The sequence below is a fragment of the Pelodiscus sinensis genome, chromosome 1 (assembly GCF_049634645.1).
Source record: "Pelodiscus sinensis isolate JC-2024 chromosome 1, ASM4963464v1, whole genome shotgun sequence".
Taxonomy (NCBI): Eukaryota; Metazoa; Chordata; order Testudines; family Trionychidae; genus Pelodiscus; species Pelodiscus sinensis.
Window position 1 is genome coordinate 209,702,769 of NC_134711.1, and position 17,554 is coordinate 209,720,322.

Here is a 17,554-nt window from a genome sequence, read left to right on the forward strand (position 1 = left end):
CCCCCTAAATGTGCAGATCCAGCGTATTCTGGACTACGTCCTGCATTTACACTCCCAAGGATTGGCCGCTGCTTCGCTAAAAGTACACTTGGCAGCTATTTCGGCTTTTCACGCTCCCATAGAGAGCTTTTCCGTTTTCTCTCATCCACTTACGAAGAAATTTCTCAAGGGAATTTCCAATATTTGTCCACCACACAAGCCTATCCCGCAGCCATGGGACCTTGGCCTTGTACTGGACACCCTTACCCGCCCACCATTTGAACCACTTGCGACTTGTGAGTTACAAATTCTCACGATAAAGGTTACCTTTCTCCTGGCAATAGCCTCAGCTCGGCGAGTTTCAGAGCTTGCAGCACTCTCAGCGGACCCGCCATACACGATGTTCACTCAGCAGGGAGTCTCACTGAGATGTCACCCATCCTTCTTGCCAAAAGTCAACTCGTCCTTTCATGTCAATGAACCTATAATCTTCCCTACTTTCTACCCCAAACCGCATGCTACACCGGAGGAAGCCCGCTGGCACACTCTGGACATTAGAAGGGCATTGGCATTTTACCTTGACAGAACACGTCCATTCCGGAAGTCTCCGCGTTTGCTATTATCACTCGCTGATCGCTCTAAAGGTCATCAGCTGTCGTCCCAACGTATTTCCAAACATATAGTTAACTGCATCACCCGTTGCTACACTCTCAGGGGGAAATCTCTGCCCTGTTCGCTAACAGCGCATTCAACCAGAAGTATGGCTGCCTCCACGGCTTTTATGAAAAATGTATCTCTTACAGACATATGCAGGGCAGCGACATGGTCGTCCGCATCCACCTTCGCTAGACACTATGCCCTTGACCGTCTCAAGGTCGCTGACACAGCAGTCGCTCAAGCAGTCCTTTCGTCCGTGCACAAGTAAATCCGAAGCACAATCAGTGCGAGGGTGACTGCTTCATACTCACCTGTAGTGGAGCACCCACGGGGACATCACTCGAAGAAGAAGAAAAGGTTACTCACCTTGTGCAGTAACTTCTGTTCTTCGAGATGTGTGTCCCCGTGGGTGCTCCACGACCCGCCCTCCTCCCTGCTTCGGAGATCTCTCTTGTATCTTGCAGATGTTCCGGCTAGGAGGAACTGGCGGGTCGGACCGCGCGACGCAGAAAAGGCGCGAACGCCGCGGGACACACTGCGCACGCGCGGTCCTCCGGAGGGGGCTACTGCTACGAAGAAGTTTCCGGTTTGCGGCGCCGGGACGAGCCCGACACCTGTAGTGGAGCACCCACGGGGACACACATCTCGAAGAACAGAAGTTACTGCACAAGGTGAGTAACCTTTTCTTCTCAAATGTTTCGGCTTCATCAAGTTGACAGATTCTATTGAAAAAAAAGTTTTGTCAAAAGTTTTCTGACCAGCTCTGTGTGAGTGCTGAGAAGGGAGAGGAATTATTTAGCAGAATAAAATGAAGAGTAGCAGACTAAAATTAAGTCTAATTGAACAGTTCTCATATTGAGTAATCCTCAATTCATCATCTATTGTAGCATTTTGATACTAAATTATATTTACTGCATTTACAAAGTACCTACATAACATTACTTCATATTAGAGGTGCTACTTGTCCCACTTTTCTGATACTAGTATAAACAACACTAGATAAGTTTTTAACACTGAATACATTTCCCCTTATTGATGATGGAATGATCCTCAACATGGTATGGCCCCTAATTCAGATTTCTTCAATTTAAAGTCATGCTTACAAAGGTGTTGTTTATGAAAGCACACCTCTGATTTCTCCATCAATGGTATATGATGCTCTCTAGCATTTCTTATTTTTTTGAAGAGACCCATCATACTAAACTCTTGGACACTCCCAAATTGTACATAATGAGTGGGAAGAGCAAGATCGCAAAACCGCAGAAATTTCTACATACAGATCTGCTTCTTTTAGCCATAAATTATGTGTTTGTTACCTGTTAGATTTCTGATGTGATACATTATTATCTGATGTGATCAGGCTTATGGAATGGTTTCTGTATGAGGAGAGATTAATAAGATTGGGACTTTTCAGCTTGGAAGATAGCTGACTAAGGTGGGATATGATAGAGGTCTGTAAAATGATGACCGGGATGGATAAAGTAAATAAGGGAGTGCTGTATACTTCTTCTGATAAAACAAGAACTAGGGGTAGCCAAATGAAATTAATAAACAGGTTTCAAACAAAAGTATTTCTTCATAGGTTGAGTGTGCACTTTTTGTCAGAGGATGTTGTGAAAGCCAAGACTATAACAACAGTGTTCAAAAAAGAGCTAGAGAAATTCATGGAGGACAGGGCCATGAATGGCGATTTGCCAGGATATGCAAGGGTATTGTTCCTAGCCTCTGTTTTCCACAAGCTGGGAATTTACGACAGGACAGTTCACTTGATTGCCTGTTCTGTTCATTCTGTCCAAAACACCTGGCATTAGCCACTGTCAGAAGGAAGGATACTGGATTTTTGATCTAACCCAGTATGGCTGTTCTTATGTAACAAATATAGAATAAGGTAAAAGCATATCACCCTTCATGTTGTCTTAAGATCCATGTAATAAACTGACTTTTAAAGCAACTTAACTATCATTGGTGTCTTTTCTTGGAATCCTTATGTTGGCCGAGTTCCTACTGAAATAAATGGAAGCTTGACCTACACGATGATGGCTGGATTGGATTATATAATGTTGAATAACAATGCTTCTTAAAATGGTAAACCAGTTATTCCTGACTGTCATTGTGTTTGTAACAGACAACAGTCTGCAACAAATGAGCAGTTCATGTGAACAAACCAGATCTCAGAAATACTATACTATAATTTATTTTCTGTTTTATTTCCTATAAACATGTGACATTTCTTGTTGTTCAGTAAGCAAATAACAGAAATTAAACATTGTCTGTATCAGGAGAGCTAATCTGAATTTACACAGATGCAACTAAGATTATGCAGGTAAATTTGCTAAATAGCCTCAGGAGATACTAGTGGAATTGTTTACCTCTTTTTTTTTTTCTCTGCACTATTTAAATGAAAACAAGATATCATATTTTAGATAGTGGTGATGTTATACTCTATTTCCTAGTGTGTGGTTGATGTCTGACATCATCTTCTTACTCACAGCCTCCTTTGATGGGGAGAAACACGCCATCAATCTTCCTTCTGTAAACAGTGCATCGTTTGTCTTGCGTTTCTTGGAGAAGCTCTGCCACAGTCTACAGTGTGATAATCTTTTTAGTAGCCAACCCTTCAGTCCTTATGTGGGGAGTGCACAGAGTCCTACTGAATATGATAGGAACAAACCAGGTAATTTACATTATACTATTTATTTTTCAAGTACAATACATGTTTTGGGGAGTGTTGTTGTTTTGTGCAATTCTTTGTTTTGATCTGTCTTCCTACAACTTGAAATGATTTGAAACGACTACTTTGTGGTTTTTAGTAAAATTAGTCCTGGTGTGTCATGGTGATTTAAACCATATGTGGGAAAGTGTATCGTTCAGCAAGTTCTTTTCTTTAGGCAAACAAGGAAATGTATACATCACACCACTGTGGTGTAATAAGATGATCTACCTTAAACTTTACATTTGAGCTACTTGATTTATGCATATATTGTAAAATATATTTAAATTACAGTAGCAAAATATAATTACCTGCCTAAAAGAAGTTTACCCTACACAACTCAATGCAGTATCCTGCTACCCAGCTGAAAGGTGCTTCACCCAGACTCTCTCTCTCCCTTCTCTGACCATTCCAAAGGTGTTGAGGCTACATATAATTTGTCATAGATAGGGAGAGAAACCAGGATTCATAGATATCTGACTGGTGATTTAGGAAGTGAAGACCCCATTTCTGCATGCGGAGAACACATCAACCCTTGTCTTCATTGCAAGGGGAAGCGTGGTACCCCTGCAGTCTCCTCCTGCACCCACGTCAGCAGTGTCCAGGACCTTAGCCCATAATGAGACTAAGAAAACTGAGTGTCGAAATAAAATAATCCTAAAAGTAAAGGAGTAAGATCTGAAAACAATATAGAAAAAAAATCTCTCTCATAATGGTCACTACTGCTGTGTGACAGCTCTGTATCTCCAACCAGCAGGCCTTGCTTTGGAGATACAACTATATCATTTGGGACTCGATGTCAAAATTCAAGGACTTGCTGTCCCAGGAGTCCAGATAGGAATTTTCTGCACTGATGGAAGATTATAGCCAGGACGTCCATCCAGGCAGCCCTAGATGTAGCTGACATGGCTGCTAGAACAGTGGCATCTGAGGGCCCACCCTCAGGCAGGGCCATCCAGTGGGGGATGCAGGGCCCAGGACAAGCCCTGCTCTTCTCCAGGTCTCACCGTGCCTCTTCCTGCCCTTACTCTGCAGGAATAAGAAAATTCTTATTAGGGAAGAAACTTGGATAGCTATATAGAAGCTGTGTTCCTGTGACTCTTTTGGAATAGTATTTTTCCTCCTAAGGAGCTGCTAGTTAAAACTAGCTGTAATCAGTTGTAATTTCAGTAGTTTAGTTGATAGAAACATAGATACAGAATGCCATTAGGCTTTCATTATCTCCTCTGTCAGGCAAGCAGCTTTGCATTTTGAACTATCTTCAGGGTGAAGCTTGCTCAAGGTGACGAGGCTGATAACTATCTAACCAAACTATATTTTAGCCCTGAGTGTGTGTGTTTGATAACTGAGACTCCATAATAAGGTTAAGCTAATAGTGAAAGAATATTATCACTGAAAACCCGTGAATAATGTTTCAAAAATGATGTATGATAGTTGCTGTCAGAGTTGTGCTACAGTCAGCTAAAACATGCAATACGGGAAGCAGAATTAAAATCCAGTGAGTGAATACAGTGCACATATACCTCATGTTTGTATCTTTCCCCTTTCCCCCAGGAATGTTGTCAGTTATGAAATGAAAGATTATAACTTTTTCTGTTCACAGCGAAAGAGGAAACACCAGAAAACAGAAGTACTAAACGATATTCTCAGGATTCTCCACCCTACACTGTCTCTCTCTCCCCTAAACTTCCCAGAACTGAAGCGCACCCATCTGAAGGTAACATGATGGTATTTGTTGTAGTTTGTGAGAAGTTTGTTTGTGTTCATAGTCTTCCCAATAAAAGTGAAAGTACAATTATTGTTTCCTAGCCATCAATTGTTGACAAAATGCATGCATAGTCACAGTGTGTGTAAGTAATTGGAGAGTGGGCATACATACTGCACTTCGGGAGAATTAATGTGAGCTTTGGCCTCTAACCCAACTAGCTCTTTTTGGGGAAAAAGTTTATAGATTCACTGCAGATCACTGAATGAAGCTGTCTGCTTAATGTGCAGCACTATACTAAACAGCCAGCAGGATGCTATATTCTATTAACATGGGATAGAAGTAAACTACTATAACAACTGTGCAAAACACATACTGTCTGCATAGCTAGAGTATTGCAATGTCTGTTGGTGGCCAAACTTGAGTTCAGAGGATGTAAGTGAAGATGGCAGGAGATTTGCAATGGTTAATTATGAGAGTCAATTAGTGATTTGTGAACTGACTTGTGAGAGTTTCTGAGGTTCTTCTGCAGCTCCCACAAGCTTCAGTGGAGCTGTCTGCTTCTTTCTGGAGGGAGCCATTATTCTATATTTAGAGAGCAAGAGCAGAGGAAGTTAAATTCTAGGATTTATTTAGGAGAGATCAGTCATTCCTTTTCATCTAGTCTAATAATAACAGAAGAGGGGACACAGAAATTGATAGCAAATTTAGAATTGATTTTAAAAGGAAATACTGTTGTTTTCATACAGTAAATCTATGGAATTGAGTCAGACATTTCTAATGGGTTTACAGGAGTCTGAATATGTCCACGAATAAGTATAACACACATAGCTTTACTAAAATAGTGTTGCTCAAACTGGAACAAACCAAAATGTACGATTCAGAGATTGGCCAGTTAGCTGCTGTATGCAATAAGGAATTCTGTGCATTCAAAATAAGCTTGATCCCTGTTCCTATTTCCTATCCCTGTTAAATATATTGGTCTAATCTATATATACCTTAGAGTGGATCTGTGTGTCTGTGAGTCCATCTGTCTGTCTGCGAGTCCTTTTGCTCCTCCTAAACATTAAGAGCTAGGGCCACAAAATGTGATAAGCAGCTTCCTTTTACCCTAATTTAAAGCAGTCAGGTTTTGTTGTGCCAGGAAAACAGGAAGTGCCAGGAATTAGACTGTTTTTCAGAACATGGGAAGGGAGGGGGCTGCTGTGTGAAAGGACACGATACTGCAGATTGACCACTGGGGGCAGCCACACTACTAAGAGATTGGCAAGCTGGACTGGGACCCGCCATCTTGTCTTCCACCAGACCAGGTATGTAGTGCCCTTGCCTCAAACCCCTCTCCCCAACTCTTGGCTACAGTGCTGGGAGAGGGGGAGTGAGACAAACCCTACCTGACTGGGGAGACTAGAGGGAGGGGAAAGACCCCACCAGATGGGACCCCCACATCTCAATCTTGCATACCACCAACCTCCTGCCCTTTCCTCCCCACATCCCAATGTCCTGGCCTGACTCCTGCACATACACACCCCAAACTGCCAGCTGCCTGTTTTGAAGGAGCTGGGCAATGCCAGGTAAGTCTTCTAGTAACTATGTAATATAGGGAAATTTTAAGAACCAGTGGTTCATTATTATATAGGGCTACGTCTACATTGGCATGATCTTGTGCAAATACTCTTTAACGCAAGCCTTCTTTGTGCAAGAGCGCGTCTACACTGGCATGTTCCTTTGCGCAAAAGATGTGCTTTTGCGCAAGAGCATCCGTGCCAGTGTAGATGCTCTCTTGCGCAAGAAAGCTCTGATGGCCATTTTAACCATAGGGATTTCTTGCGCAAGAAATTCATGTTGCCTGTCTATACTGGCCTCTTGCACAAGAACAGTTGCGCAAGAGGGCTTATTCCTGAGTGAGAGCATCATAGTTCTTGTGCAAGAAGCTCTGATTTCACACATTAGAACGTCAGTGTTCTTCTTCGAGTGGTCCCCGTGGGTGCTCCACTCAAGGTGTCGGGTCCCGATCCGGCGCCGCTAGTCGGAGATTTCCAGAGCCGTAGCTGGGCCGGACCGCGCATGCCTGAGAGCAGCTCGCAGTGTTCGTGCCTTTACAACATCTCGCGGTCCGGCTCCCCCTCGTCAGTTCGTCTCGACCGCCTGTGGTTGCTGGCGGAGCGCTGTTTATCTCCTCCGAGAGAAGCTGTTTCTTTAAAAAAAAAAAAGAAGAAGAAGAAGAAGAAGAAATCATAGATAGTTAACTCTGGTTCATATAGTTAGTTAGGTAGTAGTTTAATTGTTAGTTTTTCTTTAAAAAAAATTCTATAGTTACTATTCTTAGTTTATTAGATTACTTGTATATAGTTACACTGAGCGAGTATCATTCCCGGGTTTAAACGGTGTGCTCAATGCAAGGATGCCATGCCTGTATCTGATGGGCACGAAGCTTGTATCAGATGCCTAGGAGAATCGCATGTGCCACAGAAATGCGCCCATTGTACGAAATTGACACCGAGGGCACGCAGGGAGAGAGACATGCGATTAAAACGCCTCCTGTGCGATAAGGCTTTACAGCCTTCTGAGGACCAGGTCTCAGAACCTCCCGCAGGGCAGAAAAGGAGATCACAATCGCCTGCAGTAATAGTGTCAAAGAGGAAGAGAACTTCTCCTATGTGCTCTCTTCCACCCACTTCACTGTCCCGGGTCAGTCAGGGACACAAGCCTGGTACGTCCGGGACAGTGGGACAGCCAGAAACAACGCACTGGACGCTGCCGGTGATGCCTGCACCTCCGAGCCGCCTGTCATCGGCACCGGCTCTGCACCCCTCTAAGCGTTCGGCTCACCGGGAGCAATCGGCACCACCAGAGGTGCTTGAGCCGCTACCGTCTGCGCAGCCGCAAACTCTAGCAGCACTGCAAGCGGCTCCGATAAACCAGGACAAGCCGGTGCCGCAGACGGCACCAGAATCGGCAATGACAGACGGGCCCGGGGAGCAGCACCAACGGGCCCGACAGCAGAGCGCCCCGCACCGTGCCGAGTCGGCACCGGGAAATCACACTCGATTGGCAGTCTCAGCGGACAGGGAGCTGGCCGCGGTGCCGTGCAGGATCCTAGCACAGCAGCATGATAGCACTGTGCACATGACGGAGGGTCAATCCCCTCTCCCCTCCCCCTATTCCTTACCAGTAGAAGGGAGGGAAGCTGCTCCTGCCTCTAAAGTTCCTACAAAAGCTGCTAGGAAGTCAATGCCAAGACACTCGATTTCACCATCACCTGAACCTTCGTTTTCACCGTGCCATTCAGCGAGGGTCAGAGATTACTCTGCATCTCACAGTCAAACAATGCCCTCTTTGTGATGGAGATCGAGGTTTCGTCATTCTGGTCATCGCGACCGGTATCCCTATTATCATCGGGGATCATCATATAGATCTCGCTCACCAAGTTACTCCCTCCGAGATCTTATCACAGGGGGTATGTTAGCAGATATTCCTCGCGGCGATTGTCCCCTGACCACTTCGATTACAGGTGTCACTGGTCATTCTATGAATATGGAAGACCTCAGTCTCGTTCTCATCTATGCTGCTGCCAGACGTCTCATGAATCACGACAGTCACCTCCAATCCAAGATTGTCAAAGGGTGACACCTCGTCCGGAGACCCCCTTAGCCTCAGCTCACCTGTCGGAGCCCGAAGAAGGACAAATCTCGGATACGGACGATCATCTGCATACTATATCTCCAGAAGATATTTCGTCATCCTCCCCAGACGATGCTGTTTGCAGGGGATTCCTCTCCTCCTGACAACACAAAAGAATTTCAGGATCTTTTTAGGAGAGTGGCTCAGTCTCAGGACGTTCAGCTATCAGATGTTCCAACGAAACAATTCAAACTCTGGAGAAATTTACATCCTAAGCAACAATCTAAGGTTGCTCTCCCTATTGATGAGGCAATCCTCCAGTCAGCAGCAGAAATTTGGCATACCCCGGCTTTGACTGCTCCAACTTCGAAACCGGCGGAAAAACGTTATTTTGTCTCTAAAGATTCAGAAATTCTCTTTACTCACCCTCAACCAAACTCCTTGGTCGTCGATGCAGCTCTTCAAAGAGCTAAGAACCCACAGCTGAAAAATGTAGGGGCAGATAAGGAGGCCAAGAAGTTGGACATATTTGGCCGCAAAGTATACTCATCGGCCACGTTACTTCTTTGCATCGCGAATTATGCAGCTCTGCTGGCAAACCATAGTTTCGATAATATCGCTAAACTTACAGACCTGGCCCAAAGAACATCGGAGGCCAATAAAGAGCTCTTACGGTCAATCCTCAAGGAAGGCTATGCGTGTTTGAAAGCGAATCTCCAGATAGCTATGGATGTAGCAGACACGGCGGCTAGAGGGGTAGCAACAGCAGTGTCTATGAGACGTTCGTCCTGGCTCGCCACAGCAGCAGTACCCAAGGAGTTATACTCCAAGGTCGAAGACCTTCCGTTTGACAGGGTAAAATTATTCGCGGAAAAGACCGATGAGGTACATCATACTGGCAAAGATTCAAGAACGACACTCCGTACGCTGGGAATGTATGTCCCACCATTCCGTCGTCGTCGTTATTTCCCATATCAGACGGTATGATTATCAGTCTCGTAGACAACAAAATCGCACGTTTGACCAGTCACGACCTAGACAGCGACCTCAGCGGAGGCGTCCACCACCACCTAGAGTGGCCGGCACATCCGCCTCAAAACAGCAAGTTTGACTTCTTTATCGAGGGCATGCGAACTCCGCCAATTGTTGTTGCGCACACAGTCCCCAATTTCCACCATCGCTTACGACCCTATTATCACCAATGGGTCAAAATAACATCAGACAAATGGGTACTGGAAGGCATAAAGGTCGGCTTCATCATTCCCTTCACTTCCATGCCCCCCACCGCCCCACCTTCCCCGTCCCTTTTCAGGGACCCATCTCACGAAGAACTCCTGCGACAGGAAGCTCATCGTCTCCTTTCCATCAGAGCGATAGAGAGGGTCCCATATCAGTTCAAGGGAAGAGGGTTTTATTCGAGATACTAATGGAAAAGAAAACGGGGGGCTGGAGACCCATTCTCGATCTACGCCGCCTAATTCGTTATCTCCACAGGCAGCGCTTCAAAATGGTGACTTTGAACTCCATAATCCCGTCCCTCGATTACAACGATTGGTTCGCTGCTCTCAACTTACAAGACGCGTACTTTCACATCGCAATACACCCTGCTCTCAGACATTTTCTCCAATTTGTGATAAACGACGATCATTTTCAGTATCGGGTTCTGCCATTCGGTCTCGCTTCAGCACCTAGAGCTTTCTCAAAGACCCTGGCTGTCGTAGCAGCTCATCTGCGTCGGCTACGGGTGGTAACATTCCCGTACCTGGATGATTGCTTGATAAAAGGTTCCACGCAGCAAGAAGCGTCACAGATGGTAGCAACGGTCGAACAAACATTCGATTCCCTCGGTCTTCTCTTGAACAAACAAAAGTCAACACTTATCCCGTCGCAGACTATAAAGTTCATAGGGGCGAACCTGGATTCTCGCACGGTGAGGGCATACTTACCGCAGGAAAGGTTTCAGGCGATTAAGGATCTCATCTCCATACTCAACGGGAATGTGTGTGTCCCCATTCACACTTGCCTCCGTCTCCTGGGACACATGGCTGCTGCCACTGTTGTAGTTCCACATGCGCGACTTCATCTGAGAAACCTCCAACACTGGTTGTCGACAGTTTATGCACCCACGAGGCACGACATTCACAAGACAGTATGGCTACCTTCACATGTTCAAAGATCTCTGCTTTGGTGGACAAAAGAACGAAATCTCTTGTTGGGAGTGCCATTCCACCGACAACAACCATCAATACAGATAACATCGGATGCTTCTCTCCTTGGCTGGGGTGCTCACATGGGCAACGAGTGAATTCAAGGCAAATGGTCTCTCAGCGAGAGACGCCTTCACATCAATCGATTAGAGCTCCGGGCAATTTTCTATGCATGCAAACAATTTCTCCCACATATGAAAGGTCTTACAGTAAGGATACTGACGGACAATGAGGCAGCAATGTATTATGTGAACAGGCAGGGAGGAGCACGATCACACTGCCTATGCACCGAGGTGGTGCGGTGTTGGAATTGGTGCATACAGAACAACATAACCATAATAGCATCGTACTTACCTGGCACCGCCAATGTACTTGCGGATTCCCTCAGCAGATGTTTTCCCACAGACCATGAGTGGGAAATACAGACAGATGTAGTTCGTGCGGTATTTCGCAAATGGGGTATGCCACTGGTAGACCTCTTCGCAATGGCCAACAACAAGAAGTGTCACCTATATTGCTCCAGGGCAGGGCTCGGCAAGGGCTCCCTCGGTGATGTGCTTCTGGTAGGATGGAAGAGGGCACTCCTGTATGCTTTTCCCCCCATGGCCCTTATCTCCAGGACACTGGAAAAAATCAGAGCAGAGGCGGCCACTGTCCTTTTGCTAGCACCAGCCTGGCCCAGACAAGCCTGGTACCCATTTTTACACAGGATGTCGATACAGCCACCATATCCCCTTCCTCTCCACCAAGATCTTCTTTCTCAGGAACAAGGCTCGCTGCTACATCCCAGACTCGAGTCTTTACATCTGATGGCATGGCTTCTGAGTGGTTAAAAGGAGACGAAAACCTGTGTTCTGAACAGGTAAAAACGGTACTTCTACACAGCAGGAAAGAATCTACACGGAACACTTACCTGGCGAAATGGCAGAGATTTTCTAAGTGGTGTATTCAGAATAACATACAACCGCTTTCATCTCCTCTGCATCATGTTTTTGACTACATTCTTCATCTACGAAATTCGGGACTTGCGTTGTCATCTTTAAAGGTGCAATTAGCAGCTATTAGTGCCTTTCACCATCCAGTAGAGGGTTCCTCGCTCTTCTCTCATCAAATTACAAAGAGGTTTTTAAAAGGGCTCATAAACTTATACCCACTGCGAAGGGTACCGCCCCCTTCCTGGAATCTCAACCTAGTTTTGGATACCATTATGTACCCTCCCTTTGAGCCTCTAGCGTCGGTTTCCTTACATATCCTAACCATGAAAACGGTCTTCTTACTGGCAGTCACATCAGCGAGAAGAGTGAGTGAGCTGGGGGCGTTGATGGCAAGCCCTCCTTTCACGTTTTTCTCTAAAGACGCAGTAACATTACAATTTCACCCAGCCTTTATCCCCAAGGTCTGCTCTCCATTCCACGTTAACAAGCCTATTGTCCTCACAGCCTTTTACCCCAAGCCTCACTCTTCAAGTAAGGATGCTCTTTTTCACACACTCGATGTCCGACGTGCACTTTCTTTCTATATAGACAGAACCCGCCAATGGCAGCGCACGGACAGGCTGTTCGTATCAACGGCACAGAGATCCAAGGGCGAGGCACTTTCTACTCAACGCATTGCTAAATTGATTACGCTTTGTATTACAAATTGTCATTCGATCCGGAACAAGCCTTTTCCTTCTTTACCTCGGGCTCACTCTACGCGAGCAGTTGCAACATCCACAGCTTTCGCAAGGGGAGTTCCCCTTGCAGACATCTGTCGCGCGGCTACCTGGGTTTCTAGTGTAACTTTTGCGCGTCATTGTGTCATAAATAGAAAGTGGGCTTCCGATGCCGCGGTGGCCTCCGCGGTTTTATCCACAGTAGAAGATAACTGACCCGGAGCGCATTCTGGGTTACTGCTTTGTAGTCACCTTGAGTGGAGCACCCACGGGGACCACTCAAAGAAGAAGAGGAGGTTACTCACCTTGTGTAGTAACGATGGTTCTTCGAGATGTGTCCCTGTGGGTGCTCCATGCCCCACCCTCCTCCCCGCTCCAGGTCTTTCTGCTTTATCTTTCAGAGACCGAGCGGTGAGAGGAACTGACGAGGGGGGGCCGGACCGTGAGACGTTGCAAAGGCGCGAACGCCGCGCGCTGCTCTCAGGCATGCGCGGTCCAGCCCGGCTACGGCTCTGGAAATCTCCGACTAGCGGCGCCGGGTCGGGACCCGACACCTTGAGTGGAGCACCCACGGGGACACATCTCGAAGAACCATCGTTACTACACAAGGTGAGTAACCTCCTCTTCTTGCGCACAAACTCGCGGCCAGTGTAGACAGGCCTTTGCGCAAGATCGCATCAATGTAGACACAGCCTAAGTGTTTACTATTGTAGCCAAGTACATCACTCTGAACTTGTATTAAGAACCTTTGACTTCTGATCCAATTCTCAGAGGATCTAAAAGATTTTTCAGATTCTTGTGAAGATCTTCAGGCTAAGACAGAAGCCTCTGTTATGCTGAACCATAAGGCTTCTTTCCATGTTTATCAATAGCCTGCTCTAAACACCAAGGATTCGGAAATACAACTTCAACAAGATAGGCAGTGAGTCCACACTACCAAGCCCGTTCTGTCTGCTGAAATCTATTTCAGTACTCCTGATTTTCACAAGGGATGTGTTTCTAGACTTACATCCCTCTTTTGACAGAGGGATATAAATTAGACACTTCGAAATTGCAAATGAAGCTGGAATTTGAATTTCCTGTGCTTTATTTGCATAATAGCGCCATGGCGCTCTTTCGAAAAAGTGCTATTTCGAAATTGAAACCGCAGTCTAGACGTGGTTCTTTCAAAAATAGAAACCTTTTTCAAACAATCCTGTAAACTGCATTGAAACCGTGTCTAGACTGCGGTTTCAGTTTCGAAATAGCATTTTTTTGAAAGAGCATCATGACGCAATTATGCAAATGAAGCACGGGAAATTCAAATTCTAGCTTCATTTGCAATTTTGAAGTGTCTAATTTACATTCCTCTATCGAAAGAGGGATGTAGTCTAGACACACTCAATGAGTAATGCAAATTTGACATTACATGGTCAAAGTCATGGTAGTGTAAACCCAACATTGAGAAAGTCATGGTTCTTGGCCGTCGGGAGACATCCCAAAGTGCCCCACTTTGGCCAGAACTTGTGTCTTTATTGCTCTCCAAGTGAACAGGAAAAACCCCAGGAGAGTTTGGATTTCATTTCCTATGTGGCCAGCATTGCGAGCACCCCTCAGAGCAGACAGCACACTTGAGGAGCACACATGGCCATGACTTCCTTGAATTCAAGTTCTGTGGGCACCAGCTCCCAGGGGCCCAAAAGAGAGCCAGCATGGAGTGTGCAGGAGATTTTGGGCCTCATTGAGGCTTGGGGAAAGGTATCCATTTTTCCTGAGCTCTAAAACAACAGAAGAAACACCAATATCTACGCTGAGATAGTAAAGTGCCTGGTGAAGAAAGGATACTTCAAGGACTCTCAGCAGCGCTGTGTTGGAACTGCCTCTGCTCCTTTATTTTATCACAAGAAAAAGGAGGCAAATGGACAGTCTGGTGCAACATCACAAAAATTCTGCTTCTGTGACAAGCTGCATGTCATCTCGGGGAGTGGGGGAGACCTGACCAGCTTCCCAAGCCAGACCATGGAATTTTCCCAAGACACTCAGGGCAGAAGCGTGGAGAACAACGTGGGTGGTGGAAGGGGAAGAAGAGGAGGACAAGGAGAATGGCGGGCCGGCGGCGAGCAGTGAGAGCCAAGAACATTTCATCAGTTTAATCCCCTCCTCCAAGGATGTCACAGTCAGACACTGATCCCAGGAAGGGTACTTCTGGTGAATTTTTTTCTTGCTACAGGTGGGTCAAGGCATTTAGATGTGATGTGTGGCATATTGTGTGCTTGCACAGTGCTGGGGACCTGGAACAGCTCTCTGTTTTTCACTAGGGATGTAAGCGAGTAGTCAATTACCTGATAAGCGTAAGCTTATTGGATAGTTGAGTCAACCACTCACATTTTCCTCATCCCCTTGCTGCCTCGATATCAGAGGCAGCAAGGGCAGGGAGAAGCAGAAGCCAGTGCTGGGGAGAGCTGGTTCCCCCCAGCACCATCTCCGCAGTGCTGCCTGCCACCTTCTTCGCTACTGCCTCTATCAAAGGCAGCAACTCACTGGGTGGTGGTGGGGGAGGGGGGGTTAAAGGAGTCTGCTGCATAGCTGCCTCTGCGCACAGGGGGCCCAAGCTTGTCATGGACAGGGGCTGCTCTGGTCAGGCAGGCAGCCCAGCTCAGTCCTGGCTAGCACCCGGTCCAGGACCTATCCTTGTTGTGGTTCTACAGTTAAAATGTACTAAGAGCCAGGTGGGCAGGCAGTCCAGCTCTTAGTACATTTAAATTGCAGACCCAGCACAAGCCGAAACTGAGCGCCTTCACTTATCAACTAATTGTGTAGTTGATAAAAATTCTATCGACAACATGATAAGCCAATTATCTGTCTCTTAACATCCTTAATTTGCACTGCCCCACAAAGTGCTCTCTATATCACCTGGTGTCTGGCTGCTCAAAATCTCTGGCGACTGTCAGAGTCTCATTCTGGAATTCTTGTACTTCAGGTGGGGGGAAAGCAATTCTCAAGCTTCCATGAAAGTGGCCTTATTCATGCGAAAGTTTTGCAGCCACTGCTGATTGTCCCATACTTGCATCACAGTGTGGTCTCTCCAGTCTGTGCTTGTCTCACAAGAATTGGCATTCCACTGTGTCTAGGGGATAGAATGCCAGTGGCATTTGCAATTCACTCTACTCAAGTGCTTCACAGAATAGTATGTTCATGGCCTCCTGAGAGTCTTTATCTTTCCGGCAGAGCCTGAATGTGCTCTGGACATACTCCAGCAATAGGTGCAGCAAAGTTATTGTCAGCATCATAAAGCTTTGATTAACAAGATCCACAATGGGGTCCTTGCAAACGCTGCTGTAGAGTCTGCATGGATAATCAACAAGAGGGGGAAAAAGAACAAATGAACTGTTTACCTTTGCAAGGTGAAAGGGAGGAGATGGGTGCATTATGGTCAGCTGAAGACATGTACCCAAAACCATCTGCTGCACAGTTTTGGTCCCAGCATGCCCTGAGAGCATCACTCAGAATGCAAAGGGGCACAGGCACTGTGGGATAGCTACCCACACTGTATTGCTGTCAAAGTCCATGGTAGCCGCCATATTGAGCACATGCTACTTCGAATTATGTCAGATTGTTACACGTGGTGGGGATATGCACCTTTGACTTCGCAAAATCAGGTGCTAAAATGTCAACCTTAATAAAATCGACCAGTGTAGACATGGCTTTATTGGCTGAGCTTTAGGAAAATGTTCAAACCGTAGCTATGCTTCCTTGGTGATTGATGTCTATGCCTATAACGGCAAATGTATCGATATTACCTTAGAGAATCAGCTGACCCCTTTGTTCATAATATAGTTTTGTATAAAATGAAATTACAGTGAAATGAGGTATTGAAAATTCATATATTTTTATATGATCCAAAGTAACCCTCAGTCTCTCATCAAACTCTGTAATAATCAATTTTTACAGCTGTAAATTAAAATGTATTTTAGGAATTTCTTCCTACTTTTACTTAAATAAGTTTTATTTAGTGTTTGCTCCATGGGGAGCTTATTCACAGGCTTGAAAATTGTGGTTAGTGTTACAAAATTCCATGCTTCTTATTTTTAACAAGGTTACAAAAATCGAATGTGTTGAACATATCAGAATTTGTGTTACTTGTATTATGTAGCAGAAACACTGCCAACTGAAGAAAATGGCACTCCTAAAGAACTCCGATTTTCTGAAGACTCTATGGATTCTGCACTCAATTCACTAAAACCGTCAAGCCCAACCCATCGAAATTCCACTGAATTTCGGACCTCAGGGAGTGCACCGTATTACAGGAATTCCTTTCAGCCAGTGACTGCTGCTTCAAACTCAGCCCCAATCCTACACAAGATGTCATCAAGCTCTGTGGGGAACAGCAGTTACTATGAAGTCAATAGGAATCGAATGCAGAGGAGGATTGAAGGTATGTTATACACTTAACTTTTTAAAATGTGTGCATTACCAACTGCTTTTTAACAGTGTGCAAAGTCAATGGGCTATGAATTATGAAGCAAAGTGCTGTGACATCCAAGACTTCACATAAGGAGTCAGACTCGCACTGTTGCCAAACATGTCAGACTAGCTAAGGTGATTTCAGAATACAGAATTTAAGCTGTTTAAACTTGTAATACTGTACGAAGCAGAGAAATCCTCAATACTGTTTTTAAAGATTTTTTATTGATATTAAAGATCCTGCAGCTTGCCTGGCTGGGCAATTATGGTTACAGCTCCTTCTTCAATTTCTTTACTGCTGCTAAGTTGGCCAAATTAAATTTGCCACAAGAGGTTCTCTTCCCTCAGGGAACACTGCATTCCTGCACAGCATTCCCAGCTGCTGGTATCTTGGGAGCTAGGAACCAATCTTTCTAACTGATCCCTTCTTGATGGTACATAGTGCTAGCACTTACACCACTGTGTGTATCTGCAGTCATAGAAGTCATCTGCAGACAAACTGATGCTATGGTCCAAATAAAACATCTTAATGATTTTTTTTAGAAGAAAAATCAAATATTTCATTTTAATAAATTGTA

General features: G+C 45.4%; 1 protein-coding gene across 11 annotated transcripts in view; it reads left to right on the forward strand.

Annotated features, from left to right (window-relative positions):
* The window catches only part of SCML2 (Scm polycomb group protein like 2), a 141,481-nt gene that overhangs the window by 115,598 nt on the left and 8,329 nt on the right, over positions 1 to 17,554 (forward strand). For all 11 annotated transcript variants that reach the window (XM_075913888.1, XM_075913895.1, XM_075913902.1 and 8 more), the window contains 3 exons: positions 3,128 to 3,310; positions 4,950 to 5,063; positions 16,666 to 16,947. In XM_075913888.1, coding sequence (XP_075770003.1) covers positions 3,128 to 3,310; positions 4,950 to 5,063; positions 16,666 to 16,947 — 579 coding nt within the window. The remainder of the gene's footprint in view (positions 1 to 3,127; positions 3,311 to 4,949; positions 5,064 to 16,665; positions 16,948 to 17,554) is intronic.